Source organism: Lissotriton vulgaris, chromosome 2_1 (assembly GCF_964263255.1).
Source record: "Lissotriton vulgaris chromosome 2_1, aLisVul1.2, whole genome shotgun sequence".
NCBI classification, from domain to species: Eukaryota; Metazoa; Chordata; class Amphibia; order Caudata; family Salamandridae; genus Lissotriton; species Lissotriton vulgaris.
In genome coordinates this window covers 1,130,594,129-1,130,619,473 of record NC_141687.1, presented here as the reverse complement: position 1 = coordinate 1,130,619,473, position 25,345 = coordinate 1,130,594,129, and the positions used below count along the sequence as shown (strand labels likewise).

Below are 25,345 nucleotides of genomic sequence, written 5' to 3'. Positions count from 1 at the left end.
CAATCATCCATTCTTTCACTTATCCATCCCCTTTCATCTATATATGCATCCATCCTGTCAATCATCCATTTTTTCGCTTATCCATCCATCCTTTAGCTCTATCTATCCATGCTTTCACTTCATCCATCATCCTCCCTTTGGCTCTTCCTTCTATCCACCCTTTCACTCAGCCATCCATCCCTTACACCTTCAATTCACCTGTTGTCCCATCCTTCAATTATCCCTTTCACTCAGTCATCCATTCTGTCACTCGCTTATCCATCCCCTTCATCCATCAATTCACCCTTTCACTCATCCATCCATCAACCCTGCTTTTAATTTTCATCCATCCATTGTTTTAATCATCCATCTTTACATACACCCTTTCACTCATCCATCAACATTTCCACTCCATCGTTCATGCATCCTTTTACACTTCAACTCATTCTTCCATCCATTGTTACTCTCATCCAATCTTACATCAATCAATCAGGGGATTGTAAGTGAGCTACTCACCCGTGAGAGTCTCACGGCGCTGGGGGGGACGATAGCTGCGAGGGGGGCCATGTAGATTGATTGAACAAGCTTTATTCGAGATAATTTCTCATAAAAGCACAGCATAAAATCAAACATAACAAATAAAAAAACAGATCATTTAACATATACAAATTCATATAAGACAATTTGTGCAAGCTCATGCAATACCAACATATAAAAAGTACACATATATAACAAATTAGATTGGGATTTGTAGAACAATTAAAAACCAGATTAACTAAACCCACCCATAGATCGCCGCCTGATTGCCCAAGCCCACCCCAGGTATTTGGCTACCCCGAGAACTATTGACTCCTGGGTAGATGTACATAAAATTCTCAATGCCACTGCACTATGTTGTGTCCCAAGGTTTTTGCATACAGGGGTAAGCCATACCCTCCTAGGTGATGAATAGGCTTTACAGACAAATAGAAAGTGACCTAGGCTTTCAACAGCTGCTTCACACACTGGGCATAACATATTGGTCGACCTCTGCCAACCTGCAGTTAGCTTTTTTAGCGGGATGGATCCAGATCTTAACTGGAAAACTAACTTCCTGTCCAGTGGGACCGTAATATTGTCCCAATAATTTTCTATGATAGGGTAGATTTTGGCCTCCAAGAAGCGACCCGCCATGGAATCAGACCTAGCGCCTCTCAGAAGATTATTGTCCACCCAATCCCAATATTGGGATTTGAGGGCTTCCTTGCTTGGGAAGACTTCCCCCTGCGGGTTGGTCCAAAGATTAGAAAACCCCAGGTTAACTAACATGGCATCTTGTGGAAATTATCTTCCTTGATTATTGAAAGGAAACCATCAGCATATTGCCTAATCTCAGGAGTTGTCCAAAGACGATTCCAATAGAGAACAGGGCGCAGTCGCGCTCTATCGCTAATTGTCCGTCTACCCAACTCCAGGAACAATGGTATTAGGGGGGTGCTCTGTGGAAGGCCTGTGATCCCTCTAAGGAACCTGTTTTCAGATATCTGTAGGGTCGAGAGGTTATCCCAAGCCCATAACTCTGCACCGTATAAGGTCGCACCTAGGACCTTTGCATCGTAGACTATAAGGACAGGTTTGATCGGTTTGGTCTTGGATTTTCTGTGTTCCCCCCGCAATGCACCTGATAATTGTTGATGTTTTAAGGCCGTTTTTTCCAGGTGATGGGACCAGCGCGAGCCCTCTGCTATTTGGACCCCTAGGTACGTAAACTCCTTGACAATCTCTAGCTTACTGTTGTTCAGGGTTACCTTGGGATGGATTTTACGGCGTGGGGAGAAGACCATTAATTTCGTCTTACCCAAATTTACTTCTAAGCCGTACTCTTTGCAAAAAGCATCAAATATGTTTAATGCACATTGTAACCCTGCAGGAGTCTGACATAATCAGGGTGTCTTCAGCGAACATCAGGATCGGGACACTGGCACCCGCTAACGATGGTGCATCTATACTCACTTCTAACATTCGCTCGACAATCCCATTGATGAATAATGAAAAGAGTAAGGGTGCCATGGCACAGCCTTGGCGGACCCCCTTTCCACCGGGAAGTCCGATGTTGACTCACCATTCCCACCCCACTGGACTCTTGCAAAATTGGATTCATGCAGGCGCATGATTAGGGTGAGCAATTCAACCAGGGATGCCTAGTTTTTGCAGGACCAGCCATAACTTTAACCTGGGGACCAAATCAAATGCTGCCCGCAGGTCGACAAATGCGACATACAGGCAGCCCGTGCCAAGCAGAACCGTCCTCCACCGCAGTATAGTAAAACGGAAGACCTGGTCAATTGTGCTGGTTGCCTGCCTGAATCCTGCCTGGTAGGGGGAAAGAGCGTTGTTATCATCCACCCAATCCATAAGCTGATTTGCAACCATTTTCCCCATTACTTTTTGTATGGTTGCTATCAGACTTAAGGGCCTGTAGTTGGCGGGGAGAGAACGATCTCCCTTTTTGTAAATGGGAATGATGACTGCAAAAATATACCTCGCCCATCTCTTCATGTCGTGCTTGAAGACATCCGAGGGTATCCCGTCTAACCCTGGTGCCCTCCCGCATTGTACAGAGCTAATTGCATTCTCTACTTCTTTGAGGGAGAACAAATTGTCAATAGCAAAGACTGGCAGTATGGCCTCCCCCATCCCAGGATGCTTTACTTCAGCGTATTGTGGTCTGAAGTACTCAACCCAGGCTTCTTCGGCTACATTGTTGTCAGGCCTTGCGGGGATACTTCCTCTGCCCCACTTAATAATTTTCCAGAAAAGCCTAGAGTCCTTACTACTAGAGGCCTCCTTTAACTCTGCCCAGTGGTCTTCATCCCATTTCCTCTTGGCCTGGGAGATGGCTATTTTATACAATTTCCTAGCCGCTCTAATTACAGCACTATCCCTATCTCTAATGGCTTGGCCCAATTTCAATCGGGCAGATCTGCACTGGCAATTAAACCACCTACCAACATCCGGGTTTTTTTTCCCTTTGATGATCTTCGGCTGTATGAAACATGGTTTAAGGAGGGAAAATAACTTATCATGGATATCTGTAATATCCCTAGCCCCGGGAGTTATGGTATCTGCCGCTTCCATAGTGGAAATTGCCTTGTCCACCTCATGGTTAATATAGGTCATTGCTTCATCATTTGCCAATACCCTTGGCCATTTTAACCTACGTGCGTCATTGGCCATTATTGGGATCTGGTCGTATCTTAAATGCATATTTTGGGATCCAACATTCCACCAGCTAAGGATCACACAAAGGGGATTGTGGTCACTCTCTATTCTGGGCTTAATGACCATGTAGATGTTGAAGATGGTCGGGCTCAGTGATGACTCCTGTGGGACTACACAGGTTATTTTCGTGGGATTGAAGAGGAAGGGTGGGAGTCTGATCCTTTGTCTTCTTCCGGTGAGGAATGATCTGATCCAGTCCAGGGCTGCTCCTTGTATGGCTGCGTCGTGTAGTCTGGCGACTAGTGTGCAGTGTGAGACTGTGTCGAAGGCCACTGATAGGTCAAGTAGGATGAGGTCTGCGGAGTGGCCTTGGTCCAGGAGGGTGCGGATGTCGTCTGTGGCGGTGAGTAGGGCGGTCTCGGTGCTGTGGTTGCTTCAGAATGCGGATTGAGACGGGTCGAGGATGGCGTTCTCTTCGATGAATCGTATCAATTTCCTCCACCCATCCTTTCATTAGTACATTCATGCATCTATGCATCCCCCATTTTACCCACCAATCCACCCAGCCTTTCACTCACTCACCCTCCCAAGTTCATTATGAACCTTTGTCTGCCAAGTTACAGACGGAAGAGATCCATCAAGAACCCCACTCCCTCTTTAGCTGCTAAAGCAGGCAGGTGGGTGGGGCAGGTGGTGACTATTACCCCTGATGCAGAGGCTACCCAATTATTTTAATCCACTAGTGCAATTGTTGTCTGTAGCTGGTTCCTTTCTTCTCTTGGGCCTCTACTGAGTCGATATAAGGAGTTGTGCTCTCAGCACCATAATGTTTTTTAAAAAGTGAAACCAAATGTAGTACTAAACACGTGTTACTGCCAGGAGAGCAGCCTCCTGCACCCCTCCTACAGCCCGGCCCACTGTTAAAATCAATAAATTGCGACCACTCCCTCCCTCCTTGTCCACATCAACCTGCACCACCCCAGCCATTGAAGTGCATGGAGTTTTGTAACTCCTCACAGGGCCACTGTTCTTGCGCGCCAAAAGCAACTGGATGCATGGCCTTCTAATCAGCACCCCCTCTCGTGTGAGGTCACTGCTGTAGTTTGTACCTGCAGATCAAAGAAAACCTTGCACAGCTGGCGCTTACGCAGTAGGACATCTTCAAAGTTCACTGGAGTACCCCCAGGAGATTACCAAACTGCCTCAGAGTAATTTCTTTTCAGCTGCTCTGTTTTTTCCCCCCTGTTCTTGCCCATTTCCAGAGTGTGGCAGGGCAACGCCCCTTTTGCCCATGAACACCAGTAACTCCTGGGAGTGCCTCACTTTGTCTTGAGTACAATATGTTAGCAATCTAGTTGTTCATTAGAACTCTGTGGTGACACCGCAGAATAACACTAGGGAGTTAAACAGACTGCTGCTGGTGTTGGATGTTCGTTTCACTCTCCAGGTTTTACTGACCTGGATGAGGAAGATATTGGAGAACTCGTACCATTTTAGAGCACTAACCATAAATTTGCTCAGTTCCAAAGGAAGTACTTTAGGTTTTATAGCTTTGATACCATCACAATGGAGTTCAGGTGGGCCACACTTTGGTCATAAATACAGAAGGTTAATGCTCCAGGTGTTTTCAGCTGCAGAAAAATATTGGAAATTCACCCAACAGGCTGCTGCTGTTGGAAATACATGAAACTAACCGTATTGAAAATGTGCTCGTATTTTAGCTTTTGTAACATCTTCCACAACCTTTGAGAAAATCACTAGAAGAAACATTTTCCTCTCAAACATTGTTCACCATATCCCAGCGTAAGGTAAATACTTTTACAGGGTAAAATCACTTGGGAACTTGACAAAATTCCAATAAGGTGCATAACACTACCAACAAATGATTTAAATTGTGACTAAAATCTGCTGTCACTCTACATAGGTGTTCTTTTTCGTGACCCGCAAAACCAGACGTTCACTACAATGCAATTTATCTTCAGGATGCAGGGACCATGTCACGGAGCACTGTAATGGCTGGCATAACATAGTTCATGTTGTGGCCAGGCAATAAGGATGGACTAGTACCCTCTAAATTTGCAGACCAGAGACCAAATGACCGAATATACCAGTTATAGTTAACTGAAGTAAACGCAACTTGCACCTCTGCTAAGCAGTGCTGTCAAAGATTTTTCTTTTTTTTTTTAAAATAAGCTGGCGGTGGCCAGGGAAGGGGGTAGGGCAATTTCTTTTTTGGGGGGGGGGGGGCACCCCTCCCATACCCATTTTAAAGCCCCGGGTAACCCATCACACATAGCAGATTTTGTTATTATGGGGAGGGGGCTGAACATCTCCTTCCTGTGCCATTTTGAGGTCCTGAACCCCAGGGACTATTTAACTTTTACGGTGAGGGAGGCGTGCTGCCTCTCTACCTGGGATATTTCAAGGACCCAGGGACCCCATCCTCTAGGGCCACAACAATTAAGTGCCATTGATGCCCCGGACCCACCAGGGACACCCACAGCAAATGCAGCAGTGGGGGCTGGGTGGAGCACCCCCACGGCCCCTGTTGGCTACCCTGCCTGCACCCATTCAGGGGGCGGCAGGAGCTGGCTACATTGGTTTGCTCCCTCCCAGTGGAGCAGCTTTTCACAGCTTCCATCTGGCAGGAGCAAACTGTAGTTGAACATCTCCTGGCCTGCATCCTTGTAGGCAGGGAAAAGCAGTGTCCTGGGGAATTAGGTCACCTGGACACTGCTGCCAGAAGGACCTGGGATATTCAGTACCTGGGGCCACTGGAGTAACCGGGGAGGGGGCCCAGAACCCTCCACCCAAAAACAATGCTGCAGCACTGGAAGATGGGGGCCCTTATGTGGCCTGGATAGGCCACCCCCCTCCCCGAAGAAAATGATTAGGCCCCAGGGAATGGGATCCCGGGGCCTTCACATGGCTTCATGGAGGGGGCCACACAGCCCTTGCCCAAAATAATGATTGGCCCGGAGGATGGTGTCCCCGGGGCCTCCACAAGCTCGGGGAGTGGGGAGTGGGGCTACCCCCCCCTCCCCTCCACCCCCCCCTCCCCTCCACCCCCCCCACCTTCCCTCCTCCCCCCCCCCCCCCCCCCCACCACCTTAACTATGTATTTGAGCCTGGGGGATGGGGTCCTTGGTACCTTGAAAAGGCTGGGGGAGGGGAGGATGCACACCCCCTTCACATTTATAACAGTAACTAACGGAGGGGGATGGGATACCAAGGGGTCTTGAAAAAGCTAGAGGTGAGACATCCCTTCTGCCCTTTAAAGTAGTGATTGGCACCAGGGAGGAGGTCCCCGGGGAATTTTTTTTCTTGAAGTATTTTTTAATATCTGTGGTGGCCCTACAACAAGAAGGGGCACCATCAAGCATACTTTTTAATGTTGTAGAGGGCTGCAGGTAGTGCAGGCAGACCACCACAACATAAAAGAGAAACAGTAAGTCTCCTGTGCCATTGAATCCATGACCCAAGGAAAGCTTACATTATTTTTTTGAAGTACTACGAGCTATTTGCTCTTCATTTGGATTGCAGGGAGCCCTTGTGGTTGGTTCTATGGCTGCACTTTACAAACTGAAAAATATTTAAAAAGACTCAAAACATGTTAAATGTGTTTAAAAAAGCATTTATTGAAAATAAGTTGTGACTACCACTATTACTCATTGCAATGTGTGAATTTATAAAAGATACATTTGACTATAGTTATTTGTGACTTCTTTGTTTATTGCTATGTCAATAGGTCTGCTTTCAGTATGTTGATGTGCCGACCACTTGGTAAAGCAAATAGGCCTACTGTTTTTAAATTTTAGTGTTCGGACCCTTTGAAACAGCCAGTAGGTCTGCTTACTTAAAATGACTCCCTTTATATTCTTACATGACAGTCCGGCGTGTGCAGTGTTGGGCGGGATGAATGCCCAATTCCACACCACAAGGCCGTGCATGGCAGGGGATTGGTCATCTGTGGGGCGTGCGCTAAAGTAACGATCACTTGTGCCCTTGCTATGTAGCACTAATTACGTTACAAATTACATCACTCATGACATGTTCTATGACCTCATTGACTACTTCAACATCTGAAATTACATCACGATGATAACGCTCTGCATGGCGGGGTGCGAGCCACACAAGTTCTAGTTACCTGAGATTACTAACTGGTGATTTTCAGTGGTTTTGTCAATTTAAAATAGTATGTTTAAACTGACATTTTTACCTAACTATAAAGTCCCTTTAACTTTATATACATCTACACATACAGATGCACCAAGTATATAATACTATACATGATCACTTCCGAACGTGGGAAGGAATCATAACTGAAGCTTTTAGTGAGTTCTACCCCTTTCATCCCTCGACAAGGACAAAAAATGCTATCAGCATCTATGGTCCTTACGGTGCCATGGCATTTTTTCAATTGCATTTGATTGAATAAATGGTACTCGAGCAAAACTAGGATGCAACTGTTTTGTTTGTGCAGCAATGAAAATTCAGATTATATGTATTTTAACTACTAGGAAAATTATTCACCTGTGTAAAGTAATTGTTACATGCAATTTGTAAGGTTGTAAAAAGTGATTTTCCCACGGCAACTTTGCTGCACTGTATTAACTTACACTTGAACTTTGCACTGTAAACATACAAAAGTGAGATGTAAAGGAGTATTATTAGTCTAAATAACATATTATTTGGACACATTTATGTTTACTGCCATGGCACACATCACTATTTACACTCCTACACACCAACACCGCCCAGAGCTATGAAGGTGCATGTATCTCGGGACATCCTGAGGAGATGCGGTGGTGTCGTCATAAGCAGGTAGCATGAGGAGTGCAGCCAGTCCAGAAGAACTAGCGCCCAGGGCTTTCAGACCACATCTTTGCTTTTACTGGTAGCAATATATTTAACTCTCCTCATTTTTTTTTCAAAGAGCTTGAACTGGTTAGCTCTTCCCGGCCAAAGGGTGAATGTGGAAGATATTGGCCTCTTTGAAAACTATAAACTTGTTGAAAGGTTGCAGCTTCAAAAAGCCGAGATTTCAGTCTCATGACTACTTTTGAAGGAATAAGTGGGCGAGAATGGTAGGGAAACACAGAAAGCGGAGCAGGCAACGAGAAAATGAGAAAAAAGTAAGCTTTTGAAGTGAAATAAAAGGAGATAAAACAAAAAAAGGAGGGGAGCACAAAGTATAAGGAAGAACAGAGTAAAGGTAAGAAAAACAAGCATTTGCAATGCAATAGGTTTCGCATTAGAAACGTGTAAGCTATTGGTATTGTAAATGAAATTTTTTTTTAATACGCGTTGGCTTTGAAAATATATAAATTAATAGCATTGCTATTCACAAAGCCAATAGCTTACACTTTCCTAATGCGAGTTCTATTGGCTATGGCAATGCTTATTGGTAGCAAGCAAGGTGAGTGCTGTTGTGGTGCTGAGTGATGATGTGGTTGGGCTGAGTGGTGGTGCCCCCCCCCCCGACCCCCGAGCCATGTGGTGGTGCCCCCCCCCCCCCCCCGAGTCGTGTGGTGGTGCCCCCCCCCCCCCCGAGTCGTGTGGTGGTGCCCCCGAGTCGTGTGGTGGTGCCCCCCGAGTCGTGTGGTGGTGCCCCCCCCCTAGAGTCGTGTGGTGGTGCCCGTGAGTCAAGTGGTGGTGCCCTTAGGGGGGACCCCAAGTGATGTGGTGTCCCCGAGTGATGTGGTGGTGCCCCCGAGTGATGTGGTGGTGCCCCCGAGTGATGTGGTGGTGCCCCCGAGTGATGTGGTGCAGCAGCACAGAGACTGAAGCTAAGAACACGCAGGGTTGAGTGCTACAAAGTGCGTTCAGTTTCAAAGCACAGAATGATGGAGCCGGGAAAAAGCAAGGGAAAACAGGAAAACACGGGGAGAGTGTATAATGATAGATGCAGCGAGGGCTGGGGCTTGGACAGCAATCAAGTAAGGGGTCGAGAAGGCACTAAATGGGAGAACAAGTAAAACACCCAGTGCCAAGGAAGGAAGATGCAAGCACACTGGAGAGCAGGCGGAGACCAGCTCTCAGCAATGCTGTGGCGGGGGAGCGGGAGCGCATTCCTTTGAAGTCTGAGGCGGGGGAGTGACAGCCTTTGAAGGCTGATTGGGGGTGGGGGAGCAGCAGCCTTTGAAGTCTGATGCGAGGCACAGACAAATGGTGGTGTGTGACGTGGCTGGTTTGTGTACGAGCATAGATCACATGAACTGTGTCTAATTTGCCATTTTGGTAGACTGTCTTTTCCCCTTACTATAATCTCGCCGAAGCAATGCGCAAGGGCACTGGTTCAGGCGAGACCTAAAAAGAGTGACTAACAGCGGCAAGGAAGAAAACAAAGAAATGAGAAGTCTGTGAGGCACCAAAGCAAGTAGACCGTAGAGCAATGCTATTACACCAGGTCACAAAGTGCGCCCTAGTAAGAAGTCTCAATGTGATCATGTGCTTTTGTGCAAGGCCCATGCGCCAAGGGGCGTGTGACAGTTTCCAGCGATGTCAAATATGCTTCGTAAATGGTTTTAAAACTTGAAAAATCCTACTTTTTTTGGTCATAGAACGTCAAACAATATAGTGTGTAATACCACAGACCTGTAATGTCAACCAAGGGAAAACCCAAATAATTACCATAGCCCTCACTTTGAACGAAAGCTCTGATGGCACCAAGCAAGCGCTGCAGGTGAGCTCAAACAGCCCTAGAAGAGTTGCCTTGTCTCTTCCATCCAAGAGATCTATCCATTCATCCTTTCACACTTCCACCAACCCACCAATATCCACTATTTTGCCTTTACATTCTGACATCCATTCTTTCTTTCATCCATCCATCATTCAGACGTCCCCATTCCATCCAAACATTTTGCCCATCCAACTCCCCACTCAGCCCTCCAGCTATCCATTATCATCCATCTATCTATCATCTATCCACTCAGCCATTCATTCAGCCATTTCACCCACTCATCCAGCCATCACTTTACTGACTCGTCCTTTTACCTACCCATCCACCTAATCAGTCACTCACTGAACCATCCATCCATCAATCCTTTACTCTGCCATCCTTCCCCTGTCCATCCACAGATCTATTCCTTTCCTCTGCCATCCATCCATCGCTCTGCCATTCTTTCACCTGTCCATCCACCTATCCATTCATTCTGTGCATCTTTTCACCCACTCATCCATCTACCCAGTCATACATCCACCTACTCATACTTCCATCAAGCCTTCCTTCTGTTAAATATTCCTTCTTTCATTGCCTTTTCCATTTACCCATCTTTTGTTCTTCCTTTCTGTGTTTGCTTTTCTACTGAGGCTGTATTCCTTTATTGAGTGATTTACGAGCTTTAGTCTGCCGAGTTGCAGAGAGAATAGGAGCATAAAGAACCCCACCCCCGCTGGAACTGCTGAAGCGGGGGTTCGCGATGCCCCATGGTCGCTGCCCTTTGAAGCAACGACGCTACCATGCGCCTTAAACATACTTATTTTTTTTTACTTAAGGTTTAAGCTGTGACTCGACCCCCCAAAGATTACAAATCTGTGACATGAAGGGTGCATGCACCTCTGCAGCAGCAGGCACATTAATAATCTATACTACACTAAAATGTACAGTTTTCCCTCCATAAATGGAGCCATTTGAGTATCTCCCACCCCGCCCCCACCTTCCGATTAAACTACTTTGTATTGGATTCAAGGCAGGTTCACTGGCTGTCTCGAGAGGACATGCCTCAGGGTAGCACCCCTTCAGACTTCATTGGTACAACCTGCACATATTTTATTTCAAACTCCATCAGAAGGCAGCGTCCCTTGACAGCTCTGACAGGTGACATATTGTATCTGCAGCCACCAATCTGCAGGCGCACGTGGCAAACCCGCCGAGCAATTTGCAAACGGAGATTACATTTTACATTGTCAGCGGGGAACCTGGTGTGTAAAATGGAACGTACACATCTCCCGAGCATCTCCCCGCTTCTGCTGAAGATGATTATAAGAGGCTCCGCCTCCAGGCTGCCAATCTCCGGCAGAGGAGGGGCAGTGGTGCCCTTCAAAAAGCTAGTATCGACTCGAGCGACAAAGTAAATATTGGTGCCAGCTATCACTCCAAGGCACAGTAGCGGCTGGCATGTCCCGAGGGTGGTGAGGCGGGTGGGGAATACAAAATAATACATTAACCTTCCTGCAACAAGGCGAAGTTCTCGGTTGTCTTCTCTCCTTGAGGCAAGCTCCCAAGCCAATCCTGGCGCTGCAGTCATGCTCATGAGAGCAGCGCCCTGATTGGAGGGAGTGGCCTCTCATCGCTCCTGAGTGCACTGGAGGCTAGCACTTACTCTCGACCAAGCTGTCTTAAGACAGCAAGGTGAAAAATAAAGTGGGCTTGAATTAGCTTCATTACCATTTTATTTTTAGTCTCTGGGGCTTTTCAATGGGGCAACGCTCCTCCATTATAACGAAGGAGCCGCCCCTGCAATCGCAGACACTTTCTTACAAAAGGTAGAGTATTGCAGCTGTTTGCCTCAGCAGCAGGGCTCCGAAACACCTACAACGTTCTCTGAATCAAGTATGAACTGCTGGTACTTTCCACTGCATTCAGCATAAATGGGCAGCATAGGTCATTAGGAAACGGGTGTGGCGTTCTACAAAGCACAGTAGTGCGGAGAGGTCCCTCCCAGTCATCCACACTTCTCCGCTGGTGTCTTAGATGTTCCATCGGGGATCTTCTTGAGCAACCAGTGCGATGAGCCAGGTCCCCCTAATCTTGTGGAGACTTCCAACTTACTCGGCTTTATAACATCACATACTACCAGGTGAGGTTCAAGCCGCTGAGCCTGAAGAGGAAAGCCACATACGGTGCCAAGACTTACTCTGCACTGTAACAATGGATGACAAGAGGAATGTGAAGTCCTGGCACATGGCAGTGAAGCCGGGTGACTCACCAACTGTCCTGAAAGCAGGCTCGTGCAGGGCCACAAGTCCTGGAAAGACGATAAAACAGCTCTCAACTAGTTATCAGACAACTCGGGCCACAACTACATGGTCTTTGTTGTCTCACACACTGACTGACACAGCCCACGAGAAAGCAAGTTCAAGTGGAAGCGGTCACCTTTGCAATAGCGATCAGGCTTCTTACAGTATTCGCAAAAGTGACTGGAGTGCTTGGAGCCCAACCACTAGATGACGGAATAATGCACAGCATGTGAATCCAGAAAAGATTCAAGCTACAAAACCTGAATACTCATTTTCGTGGAGCAACCAGGCCCAGCCACTGAGACCCAGTGTAGTCCGACACAGAAACAAGGGCAAATGGTGCTTTTTCAGGCTAGCCTTCTAGTAGGGACTGTGGAACAGAGACTACCTTTGGTCAAGGAAGCAACCTAGCCCCTTAGTCTACCGCACGTGCTGACAATGACAAGCAAGATACTACACTACAAGACAGTTTGCAATCCCATTATCTGCTGCTGGCCTCCAAAAATTAGGCAGCTGTAAGCACTAGTCAATAACAGCTCTTCCCCCGCCAATAACAGGAGTCAAAATGGCCGTCACCTAGACTCCTGAACATGGACTTCCACCTTACAAAGCGCCAAACTGACCCAGTACTAAAGTGCACTACGTGTGTGTTGTGTATAATATGTGATATAAATATATAGATAATTTGGTAAGATTTTATTTTTAGGATGAGAAAGCTTTAACAAATGTATCTGAAGCAGCACAGGGGCTGAATGATACAATAGGAGTTACGGTACTACAAGGGAATAGTTATGCAATATATGTACCTTGAGTAGAGAAAACCGGTTCGTTTTTATCTAAACAAGAGAACAGCAGGGCATTAACTGGAGCAGAAAGAATATAGAGAGACGATGTCACCTAGAGACATATTTTTCGCTTTACATTGGGTCATTCTAAATTCCTTCTGCCTCCATCACTGGACAATCCAATAAAGATTTCTAAATTATCAATGAAAACCCAAGGTATTTTGTCAGAATTAGATTGGATGTTTGGAAACGAATGTTTATTTTGGAGTTGAAAATTATACAATGCTTGTAGTTGCCATGGTTTTTGTGGGTGGTGGAGAGGATGTGAAGCAGGGAGGTGAGAATGGATAGGTTTAGGGGATGATCAGTTGTATGTATTCATCATGGCAACATTTGTGATTGTTGCTTGGTTTACCAAAAAAGGACATATATTTTGGATTATCTAATCTAGATAAATTCTTTATGTACACCTAATCTCACTGCCATATACAAACATTGAGCCTTTATTAGTTCATTCAGACCTACTATTTGTACTCTGTCGCTCATCAAATACATTTGAGCCTCTAGTTCCACCTCGGATACACCCAAGGTGTGGCGCAGCACCCAAGGCGGCTGACTCCAGAGCATGTGGCTCACGGTTCGATCCCCGGCACCTGCGGCAGCTCAGCACAGCATCATGTGACTCTGGGCAATAGCTCTATTAATCTCCCGACAAACCCCAGCTCCTTGAGACCCTTAGGGAGTGATTAGTTTGCGCTTTACAAAAATAAAATACCACGTTATTATTCTCTCCTCAAAAACACTTGAGCTTCCATTTTCTGCTCACACGCATCTGGGTCTGTCCTCTACCATTAGATCACATAATTCAGAGCATGCATTTGCATATCACACATTTTCATTTCATGTGAGCCTCCGTTTCATGACAGCTGAGCCTCTTCTCTGATCATACATCGTATTTTCTATTTCCTCATCACATATACCTGAGCCTCTATTCTCTCTTCCAATATTCTGAATTACCAGTCTCTCTTCTGATACATCTGTGCCTATTTGATCATTTCTGTTATACTGAGCCTTAATTCTTTTTCCGATGCATCTGAGCCTCTATTCTCACCTGCAAGACGTCAGAGCTACTATTCTCACCTCAGCCTCCATTATCTGCTCAAGCGCATCCCGGTCTGTCCACAGATACACTGGGTTCTCTATTCGATCACACTTGAGCCCCTTCTTGTGTTTGCAGAGCAGTGACTGTACTCTAAGGCAGTGCTTTAAATGGGCGAGTACTCACTGGTACGGAGTACCGGCACTTCTTAATTTTATCACTCAGAGTACCGGCACTTCTCTGCTCCCTAGGAGAGAGTACCGGTACTCAAACGGCATGCACATTGGCTGCGAGTGCTGGTGACCTGTCTCTGACAGCCAAGGCACTTCTGAAGCAGTGACCGGTGAGCTGAGCCCCCGCTGAACTACTCAGCGTGGGCTCATTTGCATAACGTCCGGTGTTCACCATCCTGCTGTGTTGCAAACACAGGAATCCAGGCAGCCCCATGATGACGCAATTAAGAAAGCCAAGTAAGGTAACGAGGTTAAAATGGATTTTATCTTACCTGATTATTTTACCTAAGTGTCTGCTTAGGTTCGCCTGTGTGCCTGTGGGCGTTTTTATGTGAGAAAAAAGTGAGAGAAGGGTGGGGGGGAGGGGTGGGGGAGAATCGAGACACTCTTGGGAGGTATATTAAGGGAAATGTGTGGAACGCTTTTTGTGTGCACGTCTGCTTGTTTCTTTCTCTGTGTGTGCACGCTCGAGAATATATACTATTGTGCCAAGCAACGGCATATAACTGTATGGAAACTGTAAATATAAAACAAAGAAATGTTACATCCCCTCATTTAGCTTTCCTTTTGTGTAACGGGTTAAACCGTTCTGTTTATAGAAACGCATTTCTCATCAGTTTTGGTATGTGCCGCCACTAGTACTGAAGTTAATAAGTATAAACATGTCTTGCTCTTAACCCCGCCCCTAGCCCCGCCCATTCACCGCATTTTAATGAGTACATGTACTATTTTATTCCCATTTAAAGCACTGCTCTAAGGACAGATCTGCACTCCAATTCTCCTGCATCGCCCTCAGCAGAGCTCCCATTAGGCGGGTGTCAATGTAGAGGATGGCGGAGGGGTTGTAGGTGTGTGGCGGCAGGCAGTGGGTCAGAGGTAGACAGGAGGGGAAGGAATGGGTGAATGGAGTGTTGAAACTTTATCTAGTTTAAATTGAATCACTGGAATAAAGCGTCCTGTTGCTGTTTGTATAAATTTAATGTAGACCGTGTCGAGCGCCTCTCTGAAGGTCGGTCCAATGAGCAGTGACCCAGCTCAGCCACAGCAAAGGCCGCCCCCGACAGGGCCTTCTATTTTATCATTATACACCTGAGCCTCTATTACTTCTGAGTGCCCTACCTCTCTTCAGATACATACAAAGTCTATTCTCTCCCATGAAACGTGTCCATTTTCTCCTCAGATAAATCTGAACCCTTGTTCCCTCAGACACACAGAATATCCTCTTAGGTGCTGCGCCTATTCCAACGGCACCACTACCTCAGGAGTGCTGCCGTCGGCCGTTGGACATTCGAACCTCACCTGCGCAATGGAACGTTCAGCACTGGAGCTGGACGTTCCATAGCTGCTAAGAGGTTAAACTACTGCTCTCTCCCAGTCTACATGCGATTGTTTACCTTCTCCCGGCGATACAACATTTAGGTCTCTATTTTCTCGTCTCTGGGGATATGGTGCAGACTCCATTCCAATGGGTGGCCCAAACTTCCACCGGCTCTAGCTGAATTAGATCCTTTTATTGACACTTAGGGGCCAACACTCAATAGGTCCAAAGACAAACATGGTCTCAGGGGCACAGACTGCACACTGTGCCAGGTAGTACCAATTGCCTGGTCCACGGTGAGGGGAAAGCAGGTCACATTATTAATAAAGGCAGCAGGCACTTACCTGGCTGGTTTAGTCGATCTGAAAATGCATTTGAAATGCATGTTGCAGTTAAAAGAGCGCAAAAACCTCAATGTACAGACATCTCCAAGTAATTTGACATTTACTTCTACTTTGACAAAATTAGACAATTGCCCATTGCTGAAAAATAAAAGATACAGGCGACACCTACATATGCACCAGGGAGTCATCAGTGGTGAAAGGCAGAAACACAGACCATTATTAGAGCCAGGATCCCTGCCAACATCACAAGACAAAATCAGTGTCAATCTGCTCTTGGCACGATTATCTTCAAGAAGCACACTGTTTTCATAAGATACTTACTCTCAAGAGAATCAGCAATTGTCGATCTGGCGTTCTCTTTCACTAAAATTCAGTAAAAAAAAATCTAAAATAAGCCTGGGAGAAATGTCAGTCACAGAATTGAAAGGGGTAGAGTTAAACAGAATAGCCCCATTTTACAAGGACTGTTCTAAAAGGGGGATTTTTCTTAACTTCCAGACTTTAGCACTGGTCCAAAATCAGCTTCAGGGGCGTCGGGGGACTCTATAAGGCTAGTACTTCGACTGTGGCATCAACAGAAATATCAGGAACTTAAGTGTTATGGGATATTCCAATAAATATTTCTTGACAATGCCATCTCGTACTCTCCCCCACGTTGTGCCAACTTGGATGGGGCCCTTGCTGTATATAATACATGGACAAGAATGTAATCATGGTAGAAGTCATCAGTTTAGGACATTTGAGTTTTCGCTTCAATACGTATGTTGGAACAAGGCAATTTCTCTAAGCAGTTCAATGCAAGAGCCCTCACTGAAGAGCAATGCCAAAATATTTGGGTGGGGGAGGAAAAGAAGCCCCTCTGCCAAAGCCTCCAAAGGTAATCGGGAAGACTGGGCTCCATGAGTGGCATACAGAATCAACCTACGGCCCTCACCACGCGGTACTGGAATAAGTGAACAAAGTTGCACCGTCTTACATTTGGTATTTCCTAAGAAGTTACAGAACTCATGCAGTCGCTAGCTTGCTACGTGACTACGCGCAGTTTCCCCCACCGCAGTACATGCACATTACCCACTGTCCTCCAAGCTCCTCAAGAAGTAGGACTTCACTGAAGCGAGCGACTGGCACCAAAAGTAGATCTTTACTTTTCACCCTAGAGTTCTTGCAGCTACTCAATCCATAGGGGTTACTAGTCTTAAGTGAGGGAAGACTGTGCAGCTAGGGAAACATGCACATGCATTTGAGTGCTTCACATACATGCCAAGTCTAGGCAGACGTTTGTTAAGTTACAACGAATGGGGCAGATAAACTCTTGGGATATTTTGAGCGCAATTGAACAAGGCAAGACCGGTGGCGAGCGCAGAAAGAAGTCTTCAAAATGGTGGCTGTTACTAGTGGGCTGTCTGGAGAGGGGCTATGGGTAGGAACCAGTATGACCAGATCAAATTAGGGCACTTGCTCACTACTCTCAATTTTCAAGGCAACAGTGGCATGAATGAGCGATTAACAGGAGGATCCATATTACACACCGTATGGAAGTCTTAACCAATTGCTCAGATGCATGGAGCACATGGAAAGGATATGTCTGGCCTCGATTATTCGGATTACCGAGGAGGAACCAGCTTGAGGAGAATACAGATTCATCATGCAAGCCCACCGTCAGTTGCAAGCCTTAGGGCATTGGTGAAATAAGGTACCCGGCCGGCCGTGACGAGGAACTCCTCTGCTGGCCCACCCTATTGGGTTCCAGATGGGAACCATCACTTTCCGACCACTGTACTCATACCCCATTAAATCATTATCTAGTTTGAATGCTGTGAATGGCCAGTCACTTGTATGGTAGGATTGGTTTAGTAACAGCGAAGATAACCTTTACCTTCCCTTTTCACATACTTTAAGAACTGGGGTTTGTGAATGCTTACAGGGCACTTTTCAAAGAGATGGCAAAAGTAACCCTGTAAGTCACTCTCTGAGATCTGATGCGAAGGAGTAATCAGCCCACTGGAAAACTGCATGCCTAGAAGACCTCTTGCGCACTGTCCACACAGACGAGCCTTGCTCTGGAGCAGAGGCGAAAAGGTAAATAAACAGGAACGTGGTACCAACCGTGTACTGCTGGCTCGGTCGTCGCAGTGGAGTCTACACACAGGCACAGAGGAGTGGAGGAAGGGAGGAAACAGGAGGAACAGCATGCAAAAAAAGGGAAAATGGAAAAAAAATGGAAACAGATAATATAATGAGCAAGCTTTTCAGAGAACATTGCGTGACAAGCAATTATAAATGGAAGGCACAAAGCATCTGAGAGTGAGTTGCATTGCGAAAAAAGGCATGCCCCAGCCAACATCTAAGAGAGCAGATGTAATAGAAGAGGATAGGCCGCTCTCCTGCCACCCAAACGGTGTTCCTGGGACACTTATTACAGTGTGGAGGGTTAGCAAACCGAGGGGGAGACCTGTTGTGCTCAATGTGTTTATCTCGGGAAGCTCAGGCAGATTTTCAGAAAAAACAGTATGTGATTGAGCCCTATATCCTGCAAACCTGGCAAGATCTGTCTTGTGAGACCTTTGTTAGATGCCCTTAAACTAGGTAGCAATGTAGCTTAATGTCAATAGCAGCCGAATGAAGGACTTTGGTCTTTGTAAGGAGGTGGGCCCAAGATTTTGATTTTGTTCAAGCTAAATAATCTTGCATGCAATTTTCAGCTCTACTTTTGTCGTATTCCTCCCAATTGGTAGGGTATCTGGTTTAGTAGACTGGACTTTCTGAAAATCCAAACTAACTAAACTTAATAAAAACCATGACCGAACTTAATTAAGTACAAAATGTACTCTGAATAATTATGTCCTCCGATGCTTGTGTGAGCCTTTAAAATGTCCTCACTTCATTTAAATTTGATAGAGAAGTTCCCGTCTATCAGAGGGTCAAACACTTTGCTTTCAGAGTGGAGTCTTTGACTAAGGCATGTCTAAAAGGTACCCAGGCTCAGTGACCAAATTAATATTTTCTAGAAACATTCTCATTTCACAAGGCATATAAGAATTTCGAACGTGTTAAGTTAAAAGTGAAGGAAAAATAATGAATTTATGAAATTTAACAAATCCCTCGTCAGTTATATATGGGATGTGGCATTCCTATCTTCCTCACTGCTCTTAGTCTTACCATGCATCCACCTCAGAAGCTTGAATCTACTCTGTATTTACTACTCCCTCAAGGGACATATACATCTCCACCCCAGATACCCCAAACCCAGCATGGACCAGAAATGCATGCACCGCTAGTGATGGCATCAACAAGAAAATATGGTGGGTGCCAAGCAAAAAAAAAAAAAATGTCACACTGCTCTCCAAATACAGTCCCATAAATTGATAGTTAACTAAGGATTTTGATTTTTGGGGGCGTAAAAGATGTAATACGCTAATCCCTTTAGTCACTACCAATTTCAGAGCCTACAATTTCAGAAGCAAGACTATTGGCATTAAAGTCTCCTCCTCGGATTGGATGATATCTCCACAAGCTCCAGAAAGTGTCACCACATTCTGCATAAACATTGTTCATGATTGTCCATTTTATTAGCTTTGCACCCCAACCAAATGTATGGACAGTGGCCACAGGAAGAATTGATGGGTCAGACCACCAACTAAAAATTGTGTTACTGCAAATGAAGATGACAATTTACAACATAGCAGAAGACGCACATTACTGAATACAATTCAAAGCTTCCATGCCACAACAACAAAGCAAAAGAGTTCAAAGCAAATACATTTTTCACCAAGACTTAGTATGTGATGCTAGTGCATGTTCATTACAACTCAACCCTCCCCCCCCCAGCATTCCCAAACCGATGGATCGGAGGAGGCAATGGGGGACAAAAACCACAGCATTGTAGCGGGTCATCGTTTTGAATGGGCACCAGAGATTAACGCCTCCGAACACCATGATTGGATGTGATGTCATCAACCTGCAAGAATACTTTATGAAATGGGAAGGAGCCGAAGAGGCTCACATTGAACAAAAAGTAGTGAACACCAATTGTCAACATGTCACAACAGTTCAGTATTCTGCTTGGGTTCTGGAGCACAAGGGTAAACCTTTCTTGCTTCTCAAGACGAATTGACTTCTCAGCGCAAGTATTTACACTTCATTGGTGATGAAAGCAGTACACACTGTCACTGACTACGGTCATAAGAGGTTTGTTCTTTGGGCTTCTTTGTTACCAACACCCACTTTGCAGAAGAAGCCCAGATGCTGCACCACAGAGCATGCAGTGGTTCCCAGGCAAAATCATGAGTCGGAGCAGATAGGACACAACACATGGGAATGCCGAATGACAATCACAGCCTGGAATATGAAAATATTGCTAGGCACAGCGATAGATGGACTCATTATGAGGGCCAAGGGACAAACCTACAATAATTCAGCAGAGTACAGTGAGCTATGGAATCTAGGAGTTGAACGTTTAGCTGTAGTAATAATTAAGGGTATTTGTGGAACCTGACCTGTATTATTTCCATTCCTCTGTGATCAATAGATATAGATGTGCCAAAGCCGGCTTCCCTGCACAGTAAGATGTTTAAGTTATAAGCACACAACACTTACCGTCACATTACCTTTCTGGGAACACCACCCAATGAAAAACAAGAAACTGCTGGCTCCTCCGCGACTCATAATGAACAAAGATGAATTTACGGATTATACAAAAGGACCCTTCACCAACAAAATCCAGTAGAATGCAAAGTCTAACTAGGCGGCTTAATTATATAAAAAGAGTGAGTGTAGAAGTAAGTCTGTAATAACGTTTACTGTGCAGTTAAAAGCATATTCCTCTTACTCACTGAGAGCAGCGATGTTTGGGAAAGAAAGGTCTTGCACTGGCAGGACTCTTAGATGAAGGTAAGGTAGGTAAGGAAGGCAGTCAGCCAAGGGCGAAGTACGTAGGCTTCATTACGTGAACAAAACAAACCTTTGACTTTCTTCAGAGAAGCATATACATTCACAAAAAGGGATAAATACTAGTTATGGTCTATTAGATACACCTAAAATGTATTACTGCTTTCTTCTAATCAAACTTTCTTCAACACCATCCTACACCGATGGGATGAAATACGTTAATGACGATTCAGAGAGGACTGTGGTTACACTGCACTCAGAAAGTCCCCGGTCCTTGGCTCTGCTCTCAGATGTCACTCATGCATGGTCTCCTCAGCATGCAGATGGACCACGTGTCCACTGGGTCAAGGGACGCATACAAAGCAGTTAGACTCGGGGACTAACAGCATCCTTTACACCAACCCGTGCAGTGTGGACACGCTGTTCAATGTATTCCTTTCAGTTCTTCCAAAGTCAATAATGTGAAAAGCAGGTAGGCGCTCTGAAGACTGATTCACTGGAGTTCTCCAAGCACTGTCACAACAGCTTATAAATATGCAGGGACATGCACAGTGAGTATTGCCTCAATGTGTGCAGGAAGAACGGGGCTGCCCAACAATTTGTAGGGCAGCTGGTTAGAAAGCACTACCTTAATCCCGTTCAAGCCATTGTGGCTGCCTCTCTTAATTCATGTGAAGCCTGCAGGTTGTAGACAGTGCCGCATGCCACCTTACATCTGTGCCCAAGACCTCAACAGCAGATTTTCCAAAACAGAATGTACACACTGCATGCTCTGCTTGAACACTCCGAGCCTGGCAAATGTCTGCACAACTCTGCTCCTGACTCAGAAGATAAACATGCTTCAAACTTCACATCTTTATTATTCCAATGTCCTGTACGTTTTTTTCAAAGCCTTGGACTAATTTTATTGGTGGATTCAAACTACAGTCTTTCATACCTAGCACATACCTTATCTTTGTAATTGCTGGCATTCCCCTAGGGGAATTCACCTGTTTTTCACTCGCCCTTGAATTTGAGGCTCAGAAATCCATGGAAACCCGCACCTGCAAGAGTGGTTCACTTATGAGTGATAGATCCGCTCCTGTTCGAGGCATGGGCAAGGCTTGGTTTAGGGTCGATGCCTATCACTACTGCAAGAAAAGACCAGTGAAAGCTTACACCAGATTATATTGTCCTTGAAAAACACTTCTATCATGACCATTTTTTGGTACCAAAAGACACCGCTTTTCTCCCCTGCCCTCCCTTCCTTCAAAAAAAAAGAAATTAGTCTGGTGTTCACACGATATCATAGAAAAAAATAATTACTTAAAAAAGATTGTTCTTTCAGCCAAAAATCAACATAATTCGATAAAAAGCCCTTAACCTCAGAACCCCACTGTCTTTGCAAGCGATTGATTCTTTGTATAAGCCACAAGACTAAGATCCCTGCTGCGTCAACACGGTTACTGCACAGTGGACAGCATGTGAGGTTATAGTACCCTCCCCAACGTGGATTTGATATTGGCTGTTTTTTCTCACAATAATTGTGCACAATAATGGTTACCCATCACGGAAAGATTAGAGGTGGTCTGCACTTAGGGATGTATTTTAAGTACACATGGTAAACTCTGAGGGATGATTATTCCAGCAAGAGCTGAAGGAGAAAAACTATCATCTCATAACAGGTGGCATGAGTTTCGGAGTGGTTGGGATATCCAGGTTTTCACTGTATGGATGAAAGAAAGGTTTGTGTTCCACTACCCTGACATGTCTGAGATTTTCAGTTACCCATCTCTGGGTAAGGCCAGTCCTCACACTGGAGAACCTTGTTGAGGCTTCTGTTAGATAAGGCCGGTCCTCACACGGGGAAAAGTTCAAATGATAGGCTTCCAGGTGATACATGGTTTGCATCAATGGGAATCTTTGATTGGTGCACTGTCAGCCAAGGAGGGAGGAGAGGGAGATAAAAATGTCTGCCTTCCCCAGGTGGTCCTATCTTCATATAGAGGAGAGGACTTCATTAGGAGAGATACCATAATCCCACAGAGACGTCAGTCTTGCAATTATGGTGTTAAGCTTATTTTTTGCGGATTCTTTTATGATGGTTAACATCTCTCTTAATTCATATTTTTCATTCATGAAAGAAATTATTCAGACTGTTCACGGGAACCAAAAACTGCCCTTAAACCTATTATATTGTTCTTAAAGCGAAACTGGTTTGCATTACAGGAGGGATGAAAAACAGAGGCATAGTAAGTCGAATCAATGACCGCTTCAGGATATCTACTGACGACGTAAATAATATATTCAGATTCATTGTGTTTATTTTACGTGGCTATCACAAGAAAGTGCTGCAGAGAAGTCTTTGCTGAACCCATGTTTGGCAGGCCACTTTAATAGCGCCTCTTAGCGGGTCCTTAATCCAGCCTTCAGCTCGGGCGTATCGTCAATATCTTTTGCTGACAGACCTTACTCTACTGATAAAGGATGCACCTCCATTCTATCCCGAGGGATTTGTGGATATAAATCACAACTCTTGTCAAACAAAGTGCAGGCTGGGATAATCTAGCACTCACGTCAGACCGATCCTCATCGTGGGGTAGAAACAAAATATGTGCTACCGTTTCTAGCAACGAATGAGGGCAATAAAAGCAACCTATATGCACAGATTTCACATTTACCACTTAATATGGCTAGCAGAGAGTTTCTTCCTAAATTACATGCAGACAGAATGCAACAATTGTGTACAGAGTGTTCTTCGATCATGTAGTATAGTCGGTTTCAAAAGCAGTTGCACGATTTCAGATCAAGTCTGGTAATCCCTGAGGTAATTTCACAAGCTTCTCTTACGTCAGATATGTAGGTTCCCATATATATATATATTTTTACTTGTATCATCCCCACATTGCTAGCATTAAATCCTTTTGGAACAAGCCGCAAACTCCCGCAACAGTAGGGAGTCTTGGAAGGTCATAAATGCCACATATTTTAAAGACTCAAACGACCTGTCTTTGGATACCCATGTAGGAGGAAGCTGCATGGATAGGGCATCTTGAAAGCATTTTTACACTACACACTCCCTACGAGCTCTCAAAATGATCAACTGCCTTTCGCCCAAGGATTCCAGTCATTTTAACTGTATGGAGTGAAAAAAGGATTGGAAGCGTGTGTTCAAGGGTAAGCCCCAGGCCAATCTCGACCTGTGGGAGTCGCTAATAACAAATGTTTTAATAGCATAGCAATAGAGGGTCCTCCATCTTGGAACCACAGCGTCATAGTCCCAATATTTAAAGAGGGCCTGTCCATAGATTTATAGTCCCATCTCCCTTTTGGACACAACAGCTAAACTTATGGGTCGGGTGTTAGCCAGGTTGGAGGAATGGGCCAAAGATCGTAATATTTTAATGCAGGCGCAATATGGCTTTCGCTGAGGCATGGGGACAGTGGATCAATGTCTGAACCTCTCGCTTTGCATAGACAAATACACAAAGGCAAAGATGGGAGGTCTATGATGGAGGGCATGGGGATTGATCTCCTGATCATCCATTTTATTCGTCAGCTTTACGTCAGTGCCACAGCCTCCGTGTGGTATGGGAGAAACCGGGAATGCACGCAGTCATTTAAGATCGAGAAGGGAGTCAGACAGGGCTGTGTACTTGCCCCGTTCCTTTTTTCCATCTAAACTAAAGGGGTGGAGGCGGCCCTGTCTGACCTCTTCCTATACGTGCCAAAATTTGATAACATCTCTCTCCCAATATTGGTGTATGCAGACGATGCAGTCTTAATCGCCAGGACAGGGGTAGCCCTCCAGAACCTTTTATCTGCATACACTTATTTATGACCTCACTAGACCTCAGAGTGAACAAATCTAAATCGTTAATTATAGCGGGAGCCCCTAGAGGCTCAAGAGAGCCATATTTCCATCGAGGCTCAAAGAAAATTGAGGTGGTCGACTCCTTCCCATACCTGGAGATCTTGTTTGATAGCAAGCACTCCTGGAACAAACTGGCAGCAGCAAGAGCCCTGGCAATGGAGAGAGGTCTTCAAGCCATAAAGGGGTTTGCTAAAACAATTAGGAGCCAGTCCTTTGGAAACAATTAAAAAGATCTATCAAGCCAAAACCAAAGCGGCAGCTACCTATGGGGCCGGAGTTAGGGGATTGGCACAAATCGACCAAATGCATAAAGTGGAAGATACTTTCTTTAAGTCAAGGGTTTCGCTGCCAACCTCAACATCCAATTATATCCTGCATCTCAAATTGGGCCTCCCATTCTTGCTTGATTCTTTTAGAATGGCGCCCATTGTGCTGTGGCTTTCGATTTGGTGATGTACAACTGTCAAATTAACCCAATGCATAATTGGTGATTGCCTAGGGCTTGAGGGACATAGCAGGATTGGATGGCTTAGATATGTGTAGGTGGAACTAAATGCAATAGGGCAGAGAGAACTCTTTAGGGACCCCACATTATGTAGTAAGGTTTCCAAACGGAAAATAATTGATCTTTCCCTACAGAAGTCTAAGTGTGACCGCAGGGAAAAGAACAGGCATTTACAGGCGC

The 25,345-nt window shown here is 45.3% G+C and overlaps 1 protein-coding gene across 1 annotated transcript in view; it reads right to left on the bottom strand.

The window, feature by feature from the left end:
- The window catches only part of CADM1 (cell adhesion molecule 1), a 246,924-nt gene that overhangs the window by 48,243 nt on the left and 173,336 nt on the right, over positions 1–25,345 (bottom strand). The window contains exons 9-10 of the mRNA XM_086956817.1: positions 18,027–18,059; positions 16,242–16,283 (exon numbers count right to left, since the gene is read on the bottom strand). Of these exons, the coding sequence (XP_086812943.1) occupies positions 16,242–16,283; positions 18,027–18,059 (75 nt within the window). The remainder of the gene's footprint in view (positions 1–16,241; positions 16,284–18,026; positions 18,060–25,345) is intronic.